This window comes from Paramormyrops kingsleyae, chromosome 16, assembly GCF_048594095.1.
Source record: "Paramormyrops kingsleyae isolate MSU_618 chromosome 16, PKINGS_0.4, whole genome shotgun sequence".
In the NCBI taxonomy this organism is placed as follows: Eukaryota; Metazoa; Chordata; class Actinopteri; order Osteoglossiformes; family Mormyridae; genus Paramormyrops; species Paramormyrops kingsleyae.
The window spans coordinates 10,537,796-10,555,533 of record NC_132812.1 but is presented as its reverse complement, the minus strand read 5'-3'; the positions used below and the strand labels follow the sequence as shown (position 1 = coordinate 10,555,533).

Genomic DNA, 17,738 nt, shown 5'->3' with positions numbered 1-17,738 from the left:
TCCATTACCTTTTCCCACTTTATTGAAGTCATACTTGGTCAGCTTAATCTCACTTAATTTACATCTCCATATGCATTTGCTTACCAGATTCAATTATCTGAAAAGCAAGGATAGCCTGTAACCAATCTCACCTTTATTTACAGCCATAAAAATTCTGCATTCATTCAATTTACACACTAGAAGAAAACTGAAAATCAGGAAAAAAACATTGCTAGATTAACCAGAGTTTTGATAGCTTTGTTTGTTGTCTTTCATAACTAGTCTGCCAAAAAAGCAACAGGCAGTTAACAACTGATTCAGTCCATTTAAGACAAAAGGTTTTATACCTGCTTCTCAGAAAGAATCATAATGTAAATAATTTAGCAAAACATCCTGCTGTGAAAACGGCATGCTGCATTAATGTTTTTGTGAAAGCATAATGTAAGCAAATATAATGAGTATGTCCATAATGCTTCCAAATCTGAATGGCTACCATTTACCCTGCCCTCTGCAGAACATCCGCTTCTTTTGGTGAAAATGTTGTTTGTTTCGAATAAGAACCTTATAATAGGAAATGCAACATAATACCATTTAGCAAACAGCCTGTACAGAATCACACAGAACACACAGAGTCACCTGTCAGATGAAATACAGAGGTGTCTGTCCATCTAGTAATTATACTTTTGGACATCTAAGTTATAGCATATGCTAAAAAGTTATACCAAGTCTGGTTTTTCAGCATGAGGGTCACTGTGCAAAGCTCCCTTTGTTAGGTAATGTTCAGCTAATTAACCCCTTCTGATTAAGAGGGGGGTCATAAATTATCCTGTTGAAAGAGGCCATTGTCATCGGGAGATACTGTTCTCATTAAGGTGTGTACTTGATCTGAAACAATGTTTAGGTGGGCAGTACATGTCAAAGTAACAACCACAGGAATGCCAGGAGCCAACGAGTCCAGTCAGACCATGTTCAGAGCATCACACTGCCTCTGCCGGCTTGCCTTCTTATAATGTGTCCTGGAGCCATCTCTTCCCTGGGTAAACAAGGCACACGCCCCCTGCTGTCCACGTGAAGTAACAGAAAACGTGACTCATCAGACCAGGCTGCCTTCATCCATTGCTCACATGCTCATTGTAGGTGCTTTTGGCGGCAGACAGGGGTCAGCATGGGCAATCTGACCAGCCTGCAGCTACACAGCCCCACACACAGCAAGCCGTGAGGCCTGTGTGTTCTGATACCTTTCTGCCAAAGCCAGCATTAACTTTTTCACTAATGCTATGGCTCTCCTGTGGGATTGGACCATAGCTGGCCTTTGCTCACCACATGCTTCGTTGAGCCTTAGGCAGCCATGACGTCATTGCTGGTTTACCAATTGGCCTTCCTTGGACCAATTTTGATAGGTACTGACCACTGCATACTGGGAACACCCCACAAGACCTGCCGTTGTGGAGATGCCTTGACACAGTCATCCAGCTATCACAGTTTGGTCCTTGTCACTCAGATCCTTACACTTATGCATTGTTCTTGCTTCCAAAACATCAACTTCAAGAACTGAATGTTAACTTGCCTAATATACTGTATAATGGCACCCTTGATCAGTGCCATTGTAACAAGATAATCAGTGTTATTCACTTCACCTGTCAGTGGTTTTAATGTTAAGGCTGACGGATGTACATCTTGCTTCTGCGACCACCCCCCCCCCCCCTCCCCGGCCAATTTGGCCATTTTGCGGTTTAACATAATGCCCTTTGGATTATATGATGCAACTTTAGTCACTCGTTAGGCATGTTTGACTCTTAACACAGGAAAGTTTTATTTGCTTTATCTTGATGATGATAATGATAATGATCATGATCATTATGTACCTTTTTCCTTCTATGGCTGATGAGCACTTGCTGATGAGCACATTTGATTAAAATGTCAAGTGTTAAATGGGCTTCATCCAATGGGGATTAAACAACACTGGTTAGTGGCAAAATACATGTGTGGGTGAAATTTTAAGCAGGTGATAATTGGGCTAATCAAAGAACTGTAACTGAAGGTATTCTTTTCTGTAACTTTTATTTTTTGCTGGGTGTCTTTTTTGAGCTCTTGCATTATCACCTGGCTATGGAGTTAGTGTGATGTCCCCACACTCAGGGTGATAGAAGTTCCTGGTTGCTGAAAAAAGTTGCTCCGGTGGGCGAGGGCAGTGGTTAATATGAAAGTTAAAGGGGCACTTAAAGCTTCCTAGCTAATGGTCTCATACCTATTGCCCTCTTGCTTTAGTAGACAATAGTGTTACTATTAATACGTGTATGGGTTGGCTGCCGATAATCAGAGAGGAGCTCATTGTGAAACTTACTGGGACCTCCTTAGGAAATCTGGGTACCATGCTGAATTCATTGTCTTTCTTAAAACATGTTATCTAGCTTCCGGTATTCTAGTCATCTAGCTGAAATACTGTGTGCTACTTATGATGATGGAATCTCATACTCTTAGTTTTTACTTTTCACGTTTGTATGCAATTTATAAAAAGTTTGCAGTATAGCCACAGCACACACCTTAACTGATGTTAATGTGTTGTTTTTTGTGGTTGTATACATGTACAGTTTTGGTCAAATATATTGTCACCCTAGCAATTTGTAAAAAGTAGTTTAAGAAAAGAATTTCCTTCTCACTTCTGCTCACTCATTTTCTTCTCACAACTTTAACAAGATCAAAGAAAATTGGTAATACTTTAAAAACTACTACATATACGTGCACCTAAAGGAAGAGTATTTCATCACTGCATTAATAAGCAAAGACACCTGATTGGATGATAAGGGCCACACATATTTCTCACTTCACGCTGGCTCAGTTTTACACAGGTTTAGTATCGTGTTTTACAATACTTTATATCTCGGAAGGACTCCAAAAATTCTGTGTTAACCTGGAGTTGCGGCAATTCAGCCCCAGGCTGGGTCTGCGCATACCTCACTTTTGAATTTTCAACTGAGAAACATTATTTAATACTAGTCTAAAAGTGTTCCTGCGTAAGAGAGCCCCTGATTCTGGGCTATGAGTAGTAGCAGAAGCCTATTATATTCACTGGGTACTGAGTAAACAAGCACCCACATTAAGTAATGGTGGCTAATTTAATTTAATGTTCTGTATTATATACATAACACGTAATTACGTAATTATATACGTAAACCACGAAGAACCTCCATTTCTGCCTCAAGTAGTGCGAGTTCACTTTTGCCTGAGTAAAAGCCATCATCGCTTGTAATAGTGTGTTCAGCATATACTCCATGTATGTATATGTGTGTGTGTGTGTATATATATATATAATTCAGAATATATTCAGAATGATAGGCAATATGACACAAATATAGTGATTGCGTGATGCTTGGACACACGAAAGCAGGATGCGATATAATCATTTATGTACTGTAAGTAGAAGCCTTTGGGTGGTGTTTCACATGAGTTTGGGCTTCTCAGCTATCTTGCAGCGCATGCACAGCTCGTAAAGACACCATATGTCACAAAGTTGATGGAACATTTCCAGTGTATTGAAAATCTACCAAAAAATAGAAAAGTTCATGAGAACGAAACTGAGAAAATAGGGTACAAACAACAGTGAATTTGCACAAAACGTGGTATACTCAGGAAAACACGGCAAAGGGAACAGTTTGCTAACAGATAAATTGCTCACAAGGCATATGCCATCATCAAAAATAATTGCCTTCCACTTCTCACTTTGTACAAGGTACAGTAGCAGTAAAATTTCAATAAGGAATTAATGTAAAAAGAAGCTTAGGATCTGGTGTATTTTTAAAAACTAAAAATGACTGTTCTGTCACAAGTGCTGCTTTTCGAAGATTATTGACTGAAAAAAAGACGTATAAAGATGTACAGTCATGGCCAAAAGTTTTTAGAATGACACAAGTATTGGTTTTCACAAAGTTTGCTGCTTCAGTGTTTGTAGATCATTTAGTCAGATGTTTCTATGGTATACTGAGGTATAATTACAAGCATTTCATAAGTGTCAAAGGCTTTTATTGACAATTACATTAAGTTTATCAAAAGAGTCAGTATTTGCAGTGTTGGTCCTTCTGCAGTTCGCCCTGGTATGCTGTCAATCAACTTCTAGGCCAAATGCTGACTGATGGCAGCCCATTCTTGCATAATCAATGCTTAGAGTTTATCAGAATTGTGGGTTTTTGTTTGTCCACCCGCCTCTTTAGGTTTGACCGCAAGTTCTCAATGAGATTAAGGTCTGTGGAGTTTCCTGGACATGGACCCAAAATGTCGGTTTTGTTCCCTGAGCCACTTGGTTATCACTTTTGCCTTATGGCACGGTGCTCCATCATGATGGAAAAGGTATTGCTCGTCACCAAACTGTTCTTGGATGGTTGGGAGAAGTTGCTCTCGGAGGATGTTTTGGTACCATTCTTTATTCATGGCTGTGCTCTTAGGCAAAATTGTGAGTGATTCCACTCCCTTGGTTGAGAAGCATCCTCACACATGAATGGTCTCAGGATGCTTTACTGTTGGCATGACACAGGACTGATGGCAGTGCTCACCTTTTTTTCTCCGGACAATCTTTCTTCCAGATGCCCCAAACAATCGCAAAAAAGATTCATCAGAGAATATGGCTTTACCCCAGTCCTCAGCAGTCCAATCTCTGTACCTTTTGCAGAATATTAGTCTGTCCCTGATGTTTTTCTTGGAGCGAAGTGGCTTCTTTGCTGCTCTTCTTGACATCAGGCCATCCTCCAAAAGTCTGCACTCACCCATGCCTGCTGCCATTCCTGAGCAAACTCTGCACTGGTGGTGCCCCAATTGCGCAGCTAAATCAAGTTCAGGAGACGGTCCTGGTGCACTCTCTTGGGCGCCCTGAAGCCTTCTTCACAACAATTGAAATTCTCTCCTTGAAGTTCTTGATGATCCAATCAATGGTTGATTTATGTGCCATCTTACTAGCAGCAATATCCTTGCCTGTGACGCCCTTTTTGTGCAAAGCAATGATGACTGCATGTGTTTCCTTGCAGGTAACCATGGTTAACAGAGGAAGAACAATGATTTCAAGCACCACCCTCCTTTTAGAGCATCCAGTCTGCTATTCTAACTCAATCAGCATGACAGAGTGATCTCCATCCTTGTCCTCATCAACACTCTCACCTGCGTTAATGACAGAATCACTGAAATGATGTCAGCAGGCCTTTTTGTAGCAGGGCTGAAATGCAGTGGAAATGGGTTTTTTGGGATTAAGTTCATTTTTATGGCAAAGAGGGACTCTTCATAACATCTGGAGAATATGCAAATTGGCATCATAAAAACTGAGGCAGCAAACTTTGTGAAAATTAATATTTGTGTCACTCTCAAAACTTTTGGCCACGGCTGTATAGTGAGAGCTGGCTGTTATCCCCTGGTGCCATGAAACAAACAATGACAATCACAATGTCAGGGAAGGTCAATAAGAAGCAAAAATTACAGGACAGGATCAATACACAGGGAATATGAAGACTGATTAAAATTAATTTTACAGTTTTAGATATATTTTGAAAAATTACCTTATACTGTCTTGAGAGTTTACTGGACCAGAGGGTCTTAGCACATCTTAGCAGATCTTTGACTGGAAAGATATACTCAGTTCAAAGTGGTCGTTTGGTCAAAGTTCATTTCAGCCCTGTAAAGTCATGGAAAATAGTGCTTCTCTAAAGAACATTTTTCTTGTGTAGCGCCCCTCTTCCACACCGTGTGGGCTAGGTTACACACAAACCTAGAAAGGGGTGCCCCCTGAGTTCTTTTACCTAAATTTACTAACTATAGCCGTCGGGGATTAGTTATATGTATACTCATACACATATTACAAACGAAGGCACTCAGAACAAACCGACACGACACATGAGCATATAATAAATTCAACCACTCTTTACTTAAGCAATTGTTACTAACTGGAAATAAAAAGATAGTTAAACAAAATACCCTGGACTTCTTCGCATTTGCCCGTTAACTTAAAATTAAGTACCTAGCTTATACACCTATTTAAACCAAATTACCAAAATAGATTTCACAAAATTGCACATTCACCATAAATGTGATATTGAGTTCGACCCAGTAACCAGAGTTCTACGTTGCAGGCCTGTTCGTTGCTCGTGATCGTGGAGGCCACAAATTAACACAGCCGCTTCGCTCTGTTGAGCCCATAAAAGAATAAAACTTCAATACCTCGTCGCGTTAGAAGGAAAGCGAGGGGCGGGCGGTGTCCGGCAGCGTGTTGCGCCCACACAGCTTCTTTCCCCTCAGTTCCAGGAGTCGTCGGTCCCAACGGAGATTTCCACGTCCCCCTCCTGTAGGTGGATGATGGTTCTTCTACGCCGAGTAAAGTACCACAGCAATGTCCTCACCTTAGCCCGTGGCTAACTGCAGGACATTAGTCTTCAGCTCGGCCGAATGCTTTCTGTCTAGCACGACCTCACCACTATTGACTGCCCATTTACGTTTACTCGAGTTAACTCGTTTAAATGTCTAGCCGACACCTTAAACTCTATCTATTCCCTTAGGCTGGAGATAGATGAACAATCTTTCACTTTTTTAGGTGTTCCCCAAAAACACGACTCTCTCTCCCTCTTCTTCTTTTTTTTCCCTCCTCCAAAGAGCGCGCAACTCTCCCGGAAGTTTTGTCCAATCACAATAAATCAAAGATTACCAGCCCAATCCCTGCCCTCTTACCTAACGGTCTCCAGGTAAACCACTTTCCCCTAAGTCCCCTTCAACCCAATATACATTACAGTGAATGGCCCGATATAACCCTTATGTACATCAAAACAAAAGAACAGCAGCAATACTGTGCACAGCAACACACCTCTGTCACCTAGTCATAAAAACAAATGAAACATGAAATAAACAAAATATTTTAACCCTGCTACACCCTCCCCCTCTTAAAGTGTCTGTGTCCTCATCAGACCCCTATAGCACTAAGAGTGCAACACGAATTAAGCTTCTATTTTTATTGTAATCCCTCCATGCAGTATGGTAATCGCATGATCTCTAGAAACCCCTGGTTGGTCGTATGTTAACTTAACCACCGGTTTTACCTTTCTTTTAGGCCTATCATTTCTAGAGCTATCACCCCGAGACTCAGACACAATCGTACCCTCTGGCTCTCTGATCCCTGTCACTTTGACCAAATCAGATGCATCAGTTCCCTCAACATCTCTCCCCGGCGTGTTTTCACTACCAGCTCTAATTGCTGTTCCTGACTCATAATCAGTTAGTTCTTCCAATGCCACACCGTCATCGGCTAAATTCTGTTCTTCCTCCCCTTGAGAGGACACTATCCCCAATGAAGTTCTACTACCCGTCAACAAATCATCATCAGAATAGCGATATCTCTCAGGCACATCATACTCAGAATCAGAACAGGATTCCGACAACTGCTGTTGGACCTCAGTAACATTCTCAGGCTCAATGTTGTCTACTCGCCTTTTGTGTTCATCTGCTCTAGTTCGCGGTTTTCTAGGCATCCCATCCTCCAGGTCGACTTTAGGAATTCTAACCTGAGCATCAATGAGGAGTAAATGATCTCTATGGACAGTCTTAACTCCACCTTTGCCATCAGCTGGCTCTATTTTAAACACAGGCAGATTAGGCAGTTTCCCCACCACAAGGTACGGACATGGATTCCACCTGCTCTCCAGCTTATGCTTTCCTCTGAGACCTAGATTTCGGAACAACACTTTGTCTCCCGCCTTTAAGGACTGAAAACCCACTTTCTTGTCATAGAGGCGCTTATTCCTTAAATGCCTTTGATTCGCGGCCTCAGATGCAAATCGGAAGGCCTCTTTTAGATCCTCCTTCAATCTCTCGACATATCGGGAGTGACAAACAGCCTCGACCATCCCCAACCGAGTATCAAAACAAAGATCCACAGGGAGCCTTGCTTCACGACCAAACATCAAATAGTACGGCGAATAACCAGTACTATCACACTTGGTACAATTATAAGCGTGCACCAAGCAACTCACGTATTGGCTCCAGCTTCGCTTCTTTTCCCGACTCAGAGTACCCAGCATGGAAATGAGTGTTCTATTAAATCTTTCCGGCTGCGGGTCACCCTGGGGGTGATATGGCGTAGTCCTCGATTTTCGAATCCCCAGGATTGCCAACATTTCCCGAATTAGGCGACTTTCAAAGTCTCTGCCTTGGTCGGAATGAATACGGGCTGGAAGCCCATAATGCACAAAATACTTTTCAAGTAGCACTTTAGCTACCACACTAGCCTTCTGGCTTTTTGTAGAGAAAGCCTGCGCATAGCGTGTGAAGTGATCGGTTACCACTAAAACATTGCCTAGTCCCTTAGAATCAGGCTCCATCGAAAGAAAGTCTATACAGACCAAGTCCATAGGCCCACTACTATTGATCTGTTGCAAAGGGGCAAACCTTTGGCATGGCGACTTAAATGCAACACATTGCCCACAGCTTTTTATGTATCGCTCAATCTCTCCGACCATCTTAGGCCAGAAAAATCGACTCCGAGCGAGCTCAAACGTCTTTTCAACCCCTAAATGTCCTTGGTCATCGTGCAGAGACCTTAACACAGTCTCCTGGAACCGCTTTGGCAAAACTAGCTGAACCTTCTCGTCTCTGGAACCTCTTTGGCTCCGTCGATAGAGGAGTCCATCTCTTATAATCATCTTCCCTAGCTCCCGTCTCATATTAGACAGCTCACGACTAGGTTTCACACCCACAGGCCACCTTCCACTCCTCATAGCCTGCATTACGGGTCCTATGAGGTCGTCTGCTTCTTGCGCATCTCTTAGTTCCTTGCTGGACACTTGTTCCAACGCGGTCAACCCCAATTGCGTGGGACAACAATAGGCTGCTGGCACACCATTAGGATGAGCACCTAACTGATCAACACATCGGACAGGCTCACTCTCCGACATTTGAACCTTGAGACACTGACAGATGGACTTAACTCCAGTTTGAGGTATAGTCACCCACTCCTCTGCCTTCTCATCTGACATATTTCGTGACAACAAGTCCGCATCTATGTTATGACGACCAGGGCGATATTTCACATCGAAAGTGTAAGTGGACAGCGCAGCTAACCACCTATGTCCAACCGCACTAAGCTTAGCTGAGGTGAGGATATATGTAAGGGGATTATTATCTGTACGAACAGTGAAATTTGCGCCATACAAATAATCGTGCAGCTTGTCCACTACAGCCCACTTCAAAGATAGAAACTCTAGTTGGTGAATAGGGTAGTTCTTCTCTGACGGCTTTAGCTTACGGCTGGCAAAGGCCACCGGCCTCAGGCCCTCAGGATATTCCTGATAAAGAACTGCTCCCAGACCCTTCAAACTGGCATCTACATGTAAGACATATGGCTTCTTTGGGTCAGCAAAAGCCAACACTGGAGCATGTGTTAGGCAATCTATAACGTCATGGAAAGCTCTATCACAGTCATCAGTCCATCTTGAGCCAAAAGGACTCGACTCTTTCGGATAAGAATCGACTGCTTTAATGGCTTGCTTTAATCTCTTCTGTTTAGGCTCATAGCCTTTTGTCAGATCGGTCAACGGTTTCACAATGGCAGCATAATTCTCAATGAACCTACGATAGTAACCGCAGAATCCAAGGAATGACTGCAAGGTTTTCAAATTAACAGGCTTAGGCCAGCTAGTGACTGCCTCAATCTTTGTGGGGTCCGGGGACACACCCTGGGCTGAAACAATGTGTCCCAGATACTTAACCTTTGACATACATATCTGGCACTTATCTAAAGACAATTTCAGCCCCACCTCCCCAAGACGATCCAAAACCTTCAGCAATCTCTCCTCGTGCTCTTCAAGAGACCTGCCGAACACAATGAGATCATCTAAGTACACAATCACTTGCAGCAAGTTCATATCCCCTACGGCCCTCTCCATTAAGCGCTGAAAAGTTGCTGGGGCCCCCGATATCCCCTGCGGCATTCTTTCAAACTCATAAAAACCTAAAGGGCATATAAATGCTGTCTTCTCCTTGTCTTCTTCATTCATCGCTATTTGATAGTAACCACTTCTAAGATCCAGGACCGAGAACCATTTACTCCCGCACAGCACATTCAATACTTCATCAATACAAGGTGTGGTATATTGATCTGGAATTGTCCTGCCATTCAGCAGCCTATAGTCTATGCACATTCGCACTGCACCACTTTTCTTCCTAACCACTACTATTGGTGAGGCATAAGGACTGCGAGATTCTCTAATGATGCCTGCCCGAAGCAACTCCTGGAGGTGCTTCCTCACATCCTCCATGTCTGCGGGTGGAATACATCGCGAGCGCAAGCGGAACGGACTAGGATCAGCTAATCTGATCTTATGCTCCACTCCCTTGGCCACACCCACATCCCATTCATGTAGGGAGAATACATGGGATCTCAGAGACAGCTTTTTGCACAACCTGACTTTCCATTCTTCAGGAACGGGCGAGTCCCCAAAATTAATCAAATCAGCATTCAACTTATCTACTTTCGTTCTTTCGGACGCCATTGTGGTCACCGAATCAGTAAGCTGCAACCTACCAATGACAGTACCCACTGGTATAACAGTCTGTCTGGATGACTCATTTCTCACCAAGACTCTAAAACTGACGGCCTCCACTGCACTGCCTGGCACCACCATCGGCTGAAGGAAGACCCCTGCCGGAAGCGGAGCAATAGGTGAAGCATCGACCATCAATATTTCTCTACTAACATCGGGCTTTACTTCGGCTTTACAGATTACATTCGCCTCCTGACCTGGACCCAGCATCAATGTGCCTGGCCCCTGCCATTTCACACACCCAACCTCATAATCTAATTCTACTGTAGGTTGGCTAGTGTTCGATGAACACTTTACGTCGGCATTACCGGTCTGTATGCCAAACGCATGAGCGACATCAATTCCTCTTTCCCTACACTGCTGCACCAGCCGCCTAACATGACTGGCATTTGTCCCAACAATGACCGAAACCTGATCAGAAGTTTTAGGATTTGGGCATATGAGGGCAGGAATTGAAACCGTCTTGCAAGATCCAATGATTTCTGCTGGGTACTCAACATCCACTACCACATAGCCCCTATATGGATAGCTTACCTGAGAATCACTCAGACCCCACAAGTTCAAACCTGCCACTGGTTGAATGGGAATACTGGTTAGATGCTCCCTGTACCAGGACTCAAATATGATAGTGACCTGTGAGCCACTGTCCAACAACGCTTTACACGGGATGCCGTTAACTTTTAAAGGCACAAGGCTAGGCGGACCAATCAAACCATCAGGGACTTGCGCCACCTTCGGTGTAGTGGCCGCCCCTTTCATTGCATCACAGTTAACTTCACTCACTATGGTACCTTTACCTTCCTTGCCTTTACTGATTCTCAAAGCCTGAACAAGTCTCTTTATAACTTTAGCTTGATCTCCCAAGTTCTGACATTTAGCTGCAAAGTGCCCATTTTCTCCACATCTATAGCAAAACCGCTCATCATCGGTAGGGCTACGGGAGGAATTAGAGGCTCGTTTAGGTGCTTCAACAGCCGAAATTGGGACTGACGACCTGTTATCAGTCATTTTATTATTCAACTTGTCCTGCAGTCGCTTAACTTGTTTCTTTAACGCCGCTATTTCCGACTCTTGCCGAAGGTCCACTACACCGGTTCGGGTCACACCCGCCCCTGCGCCCTCTGTCTGACTAGGCACAGTCCTAACCGCTGCGGCCGAAACCAAGCTTTTCAGCTCTTTAACCTCTAGCTTTAAACTCTGGATCGCTGACTGTGGTGACTCCCTACTCATTTGCACGCTCCCATAACTAACAGAGGTCCCAATCTTGGTTCTTGAAACTTCATATTCCTCCTCTGTACGTATCTCTTTTAAGAGCTGCAAAAAGGTCGGTGGGTTCCCTTTCCGTTCTCTCAAACGGAGGTTAACTAACATTAACTCAGAGTACTTGGCCCCCCTTAGTAACTGCTCTATACGTGCGGTAGCGGCCCAAGCCGGGGCCACGCCTCCTCTTTCCACTACTCTTAGCAAGGACTGTTCAAGGCGCCTTAAAAACCCAGACAATTTCTCATCTGCTTGCTGCTGAAGTAGTCTGAATGCAAAATACAGGTCCTCGCCTGATTCTGCAGATCCAAACGCATCATCCAGGGACGCAACGCACTCTGCGGGAGTAATATCCGCCTTTGCAGTACGGGCTGCCTTAACTATCTCAAAAGCTGGACCCCTGAGACTTTCAACCAACCGCCTTCTTTTCTCTCTCTCGGAACAGTCAGACTCTTCGATAAAGAGTAGTGCCTGCTCCTTCCATTGTTCGAACGAGTCTTCGCCACCCGGTGTAGGCAACACACCTGAGAAAACTCTCAAACGCTTATAGCTGCCCCCCTCTGTAAAGGGCTTTCTGGATCTCTCCAAAAATTCTCCCACGGCACTCAATACCGATTCAGTGGTACCTGCCGAAGAGCGTGCGGGAGGGAACAAGGAATGTATGTCCTCCACAGTTCTGCCTTCTGTCCGTAACAAAGCCTTCAGTTTATCACCGAAATCAGACAACGAAGGTGGGGCATCGGGCGATGGAGTAAGATCTGCTAATATTATAAGCCACTGATCACCCCCAACAACAGGAACGATTTCCGAAGGAACCCGGTCTTTTTGTACACGCTCCTTACACTCACATACGACTAGGGCACTATTAAGCTCAGAACTGAATGCCTGTCCTCTGACACGAACACGACCTAAGCATTTAATTGATTGTACAATTTCTTCAATCTGTTCATCCGCAGGGACGCTCTCACTATCAGGGATAACAACCAATAACGAGTGGGCTTCGTTGATTTCCAAACCCCGACACCAACCCCTCAACTCTAAAGCTAACTTGGTTCGAACACTCATTTTCAACAAATGGACATATACTATTCAAAAAGAAAACACGGCTTTAGCACTAAGCGCTTCACTAATACCCCAAGACTGATCCCAGCGGTGCCTCCATTTTATGTAGCGCCCCTCTTCCACACCGTGTGGGCTAGGTTACACACAAACCTAGAAAGGGGTGCCCCCTGAGTTCTTTTACCTAAATTTACTAACTATAGCCGTCGGGGATTAGTTATATGTATACTCATACACATATTACAAACGAAGGCACTCAGAACAAACCGCCACGACACATGAGCATATAATAAATTCAACCACTCTTTACTTAAGCAATTGTTACTAACTGGAAATAAAAAGATAGTTAAACAAAATACCCTGGACTTCTTCGCATTTGCCCGTTAACTTAAAATTAAGTACCTAGCTTATACACCTATTTAAACCAAATTACCAAAATAGATTTCACAAAATTGCACATTCACCATAAATGTGATATTGAGTTCGACCCAGTAACCAGAGTTCTACGTTGCAGGCCTGTTCGTTGCTCGTGATCGTGGAGGCCACAAATTAACACAGCCGCTTCGCTCTGTTGAGCCCATAAAAGAATAAAACTTCAATACCTCGTCGCGTTAGAAGGAAAGCGAGGGGCGGGCGGTGTCCGGCAGCGTGTTGCGCCCACACAGCTTCTTTCCCCTCAGTTCCAGGAGTCGTCGGTCCCAACGGAGATTTCCACGTCCCCCTCCTGTAGGTGGATGATGGTTCTTCTACGCCGAGTAAAGTACCACAGCAATGTCCTCACCTTAGCCCGTGGCTAACTGCAGGACATTAGTCTTCAGCTCGGCCGAATGCTTTCTGTCTAGCACGACCTCACCACTATTGACTGCCCATTTACGTTTACTCGAGTTAACTCGTTTAAATGTCTAGCCGACACCTTAAACTCTATCTATTCCCTTAGGCTGGAGATAGATGAACAATCTTTCACTTTTTTAGGTGTTCCCCAAAAACACGACTCTCTCTCCCTCTTCTTCTTTTTTTTCCCTCCTCCAAAGAGCGCGCAACTCTCCCGGAAGTTTTGTCCAATCACAATAAATCAAAGATTACCAGCCCAATCCCTGCCCTCTTACCTAACGGTCTCCAGGTAAACCACTTTCCCCTAAGTCCCCTTCAACCCAATATACATTACAGTGAATGGCCCGATATAACCCTTATGTACATCAAAACAAAAGAACAGCAGCAATACTGTGCACAGCAACACACCTCTGTCACCTAGTCATAAAAACAAATGAAACATGAAATAAACAAAATATTTTAACCCTGCTACACTTGTCTTTAATAAACTTGAGAAAATGGAAAGCCAGTCTTAAGCAGAGTTTTTGGTTGAGTGATCATGGTGCAGACACTCTGGAACTGCATATATTCCACTTACATACTCAGCAGTACCTGCATTGAGGAAATCACACCTACAAAATCTGCATATTTCAAAAATTAGTATAATTTTAACATGTATTTTGTATAGTAAAACTATCTTGAATTCATTTTATTATCGTAATAACTCATGCAGACAATTTAATTGTATCATTCAAATAGGTCAGTGGGAAAAACCACATTCATAAGTGAATAGGGACTCAGTGGAAATTAAGTAACAAAAGTCTGAAAAGACGACATGCGAATTTCTCTTTCAGCAGAGCAAAAAAATTCACACACCAAGGAGGCTTGCAGTGTGGATGTTTTGGTCTAACACAGGGGTGGCCAGGCTTACCCAGAAAGGGCTGCTGTGTATTCGAGTTTTCACTGTTACTCCTTAATTAGATTACTAATTACAGGACTGATTGGCTGAAGAGTCCTCACCCCTGGGTTTGAACAGCTGACCTACAGGTTATTCCAAAAATCTGAACTCTGCATATACACTGGCCCTTTGCAGATAAGGTTCCCTACCCCTTGTCTAATAGGTTCTGGTCTGAGGTTTTATTCAATGCAACAGCAGAACATAAGAGTGTCCATTTTAGGTACAGTGATATGGTGAGAAAAATAACTAATCAATTTAATTTCATGAACCATGTGTTATTCATCCATATAAGTGTCATACCCAGTCTTTTCCAAAACATAAAACAAAATGTCTTCATGTCATTATTGACTACAAAGTCCACTATTTCCAAAACATCAAAATTGTTTTCAGATTTTAAGTGCAGTAGACTGCCCATTTGTTTTTATTTAGCGTAATTATTGTTCACCTAGTCCTGTAGGTATTGGTTTATTTTAGGAAATAGACCGTTTTATGATCAAATGTTGCATTTACTCTTTATGAACTTGTTTATAAACCCCTTTCATGTCTCATATACTACAAACATCAATGTGGGGACATATTGAATGACTTCATTCTTCTGAAATATGTGCATGTAGCCCTATATGTATGTGTTGCCTGTGATTTATTGCTTGTTTATTTTGTGTATATTGAAGCTTCCCCTGTAGTGTTATTTGTACTCACTGAGGTGTGGAATACATAGAAAACGCCCTGGGGCTGGAGACCAAAGTAGAGACAACTGCTGTACTTTGTAATGATTTTATTAAAAAAGAAAAAAGTTGACTGATATGACCACCCCCTTCCCTAAACACAAGCAAGCTCTCACAGGAAGCTGACGTCAAATAACCTTATTGTTTGGTTTCTGGTGAGCTGTTTTCCAAACAGAACCTTTATAACGTTTTTTTGGGAGATATTCTTTTCCAAAACACTAATCACAAGTATGATAACTTGAATGAATGAATGAATGAATTAATTAATTAATGATAAGAACTGCATTAGCAAATGCATGAATGAATCATAAAGAACATCTGCATCAGTAAATGAATGAATGAATGAACTCAAGTTTGCTTCAATACGATCCTTTTCTTTCCCTGTTAATTCCTTCACACAGCTTCATTTATCCCATTTTTCTTCTTTCAGATCTGGTCATTTTGGATGGATTACAGGGCCTCTTGCTAATTTCAAACTAATAACTTTATTTGTATATATTTTTTCTCTGTCTGTTTGGGAGCAATTGTTGTTTTTGTCATGCAGAGCTCCAGGAGAGCCATATAAGTGGGTGCATGGAGGAAGGGGGGGGTGATTAAACAAAGAAAACAGTGATAGATACGTACTGTATAATCTGCCATGACACTGGGAATTAATATGAAGCTTTTAGAATAACCAATGAAACGGTCCAGAGACATCAATGGCAAGTATATCAAAACCATCACAACTCAACCGATGCACTCAGTGAGGCACCATTAAGCTGTTATACCTACAGACAGTGTTGTAAAAGGAGATAATCTAAGACAGAGCTGAAAGGAATATATGTGTGGGAAATAAAGAATTGTTAATGGTTATGTAAGTGTCGTCCTAGCATAAAATGACATTAATGTAAAGGTACAGCCCTTGGTGTTACATCTGCAGGGAGGAATACCCTAGTAAAACAGAAAATATGTAAATCATTTATAAATCAATCCATACCCACTTGTCCTACGTAGAGTCATGGGGCTCTGGAGTCTATCCCAGAAGCAACGGGAACAAGGCAGGGGATCGTTCAGAACAGACTGCCAACCCATCACAGAGCCACATGTGGACAATTTGGCAACTTCATTTCACCTTAGCATGTTTTTGGATGGTGGGGGAACCTGACGATAACACGGGGTGAACATAGTAACAGCACACGCATAAAACCAGGCTGGAGACTTGAAGGTGTGAGGCAACAGTATTAACTATTGTGGCAACGTGCCACCTCTCACTTGGAATTTTTTTAATTTTTAAATTTTAAATCCTTATTCTGTTTTACAATCATTAAGCTCAGTCTTGGCCACACAGGTATATACTTGCGTCCATTTCAGCATGTTTGAATGATGCTTGAATGAGGTTATCAGTTTTCTTTCTGTTTAATGAAGAGGCACATTCATGGTCATCAGGAGTCAAGTTCTTCTCTTGATCTTCGGGTCAAGTAGGTGATATATGTTGCAGTAATAAAATCCTGAATGGCTACTAAAATACGATAAGGAGAACACAATTAAATATACAAGTGAGCGCTTTGTATTTCTTAGAATTATGCTAATTGAATTGATCATTGCAATGTTTTGGAGGGTAAGTGACTTGACAGTTCGATGATAAAGCCTGTTTTTGTGAAGGACACTGCCTGTTACAGAATCTATAATTAGTTTGTTGTCATTTAATTAACTGGGACAGGGATTGTCCTTGGGTGAAGTACTAATCTGCGAATTTTGTCATTTTAATGGATAGAGTGCTCACAAACGCTAGCCACAGTGCTAAGGCCCGTCAGTCAGTCCCTCAGAGGAGTCTGGGCATTTCGGTGTGTCCCAGCACTCATTTGCAGAGCTTCAGTACAAAGTAACATAATCTGCATTTTCACAGGTGTGAAATGCAATCGCTTGGTAATTGATCTAGATAAATTCTTAACTCATCTTGTCAGTAAGAATTTGACCGTGTTAGATCAGATATTTTACTTATCAGAGGGGCATCACAGTGCCTAACCAGAAAATTGTACAGTGGTAGTAGTAGTATTAATACTATTACTACTACTACTACTACTGCTACTACTACTACTACTAATAATAATAATAATAATAATAATAAACCTGTTATTTTGAAGTGGGGACCATTTTTTACGTCCCCACAAAGATCTGTGAATGCAATCAAAACACTAAAAATGAGTTTTCCCCATAGAAATGAATGGAGAGTCCCCACTAATATAATTACATGCCTGTGTGTGTGCGTGTGTGTGTGTGTATGCTCATGTTCTTCAGTTGTCACACAGTATCCTTCTGGGTATTCCAGTTTCCTCCCACAGTCCAAACACATGCAGTGAGGCTAATTGGTGTCATTAAACTCCCTGCAATGTGTGATTTTGCGTG

At 42.6% G+C, this 17,738-nt stretch overlaps 1 protein-coding gene across 1 annotated transcript; it reads right to left on the bottom strand.

Moving 5' to 3' along the window:
• Window positions 1–5,857: 5,857 nt before the first annotated feature.
• Window positions 5,858–14,154, bottom strand: LOC111839473 (uncharacterized). Its single transcript, XM_023803420.2, has one exon. It carries the CDS (start codon window positions 12,864–12,866, stop codon window positions 6,942–6,944), a length of 5,925 nt encoding a protein of 1,974 aa, XP_023659188.2. The 5' UTR covers window positions 12,867–14,154; the 3' UTR covers window positions 5,858–6,941.
• Window positions 14,155–17,738: the final 3,584 nt, after the last annotated feature.

What these genes read in the sequence shown, in the direction of transcription:
- LOC111839473 (XM_023803420.2), bottom strand. Translation starts at nt 12,866, where the DNA reads ATGAGTGTTCGAACCAAGTTAGCTTTAGAGTTGAGGGGTTGGTGTCGG.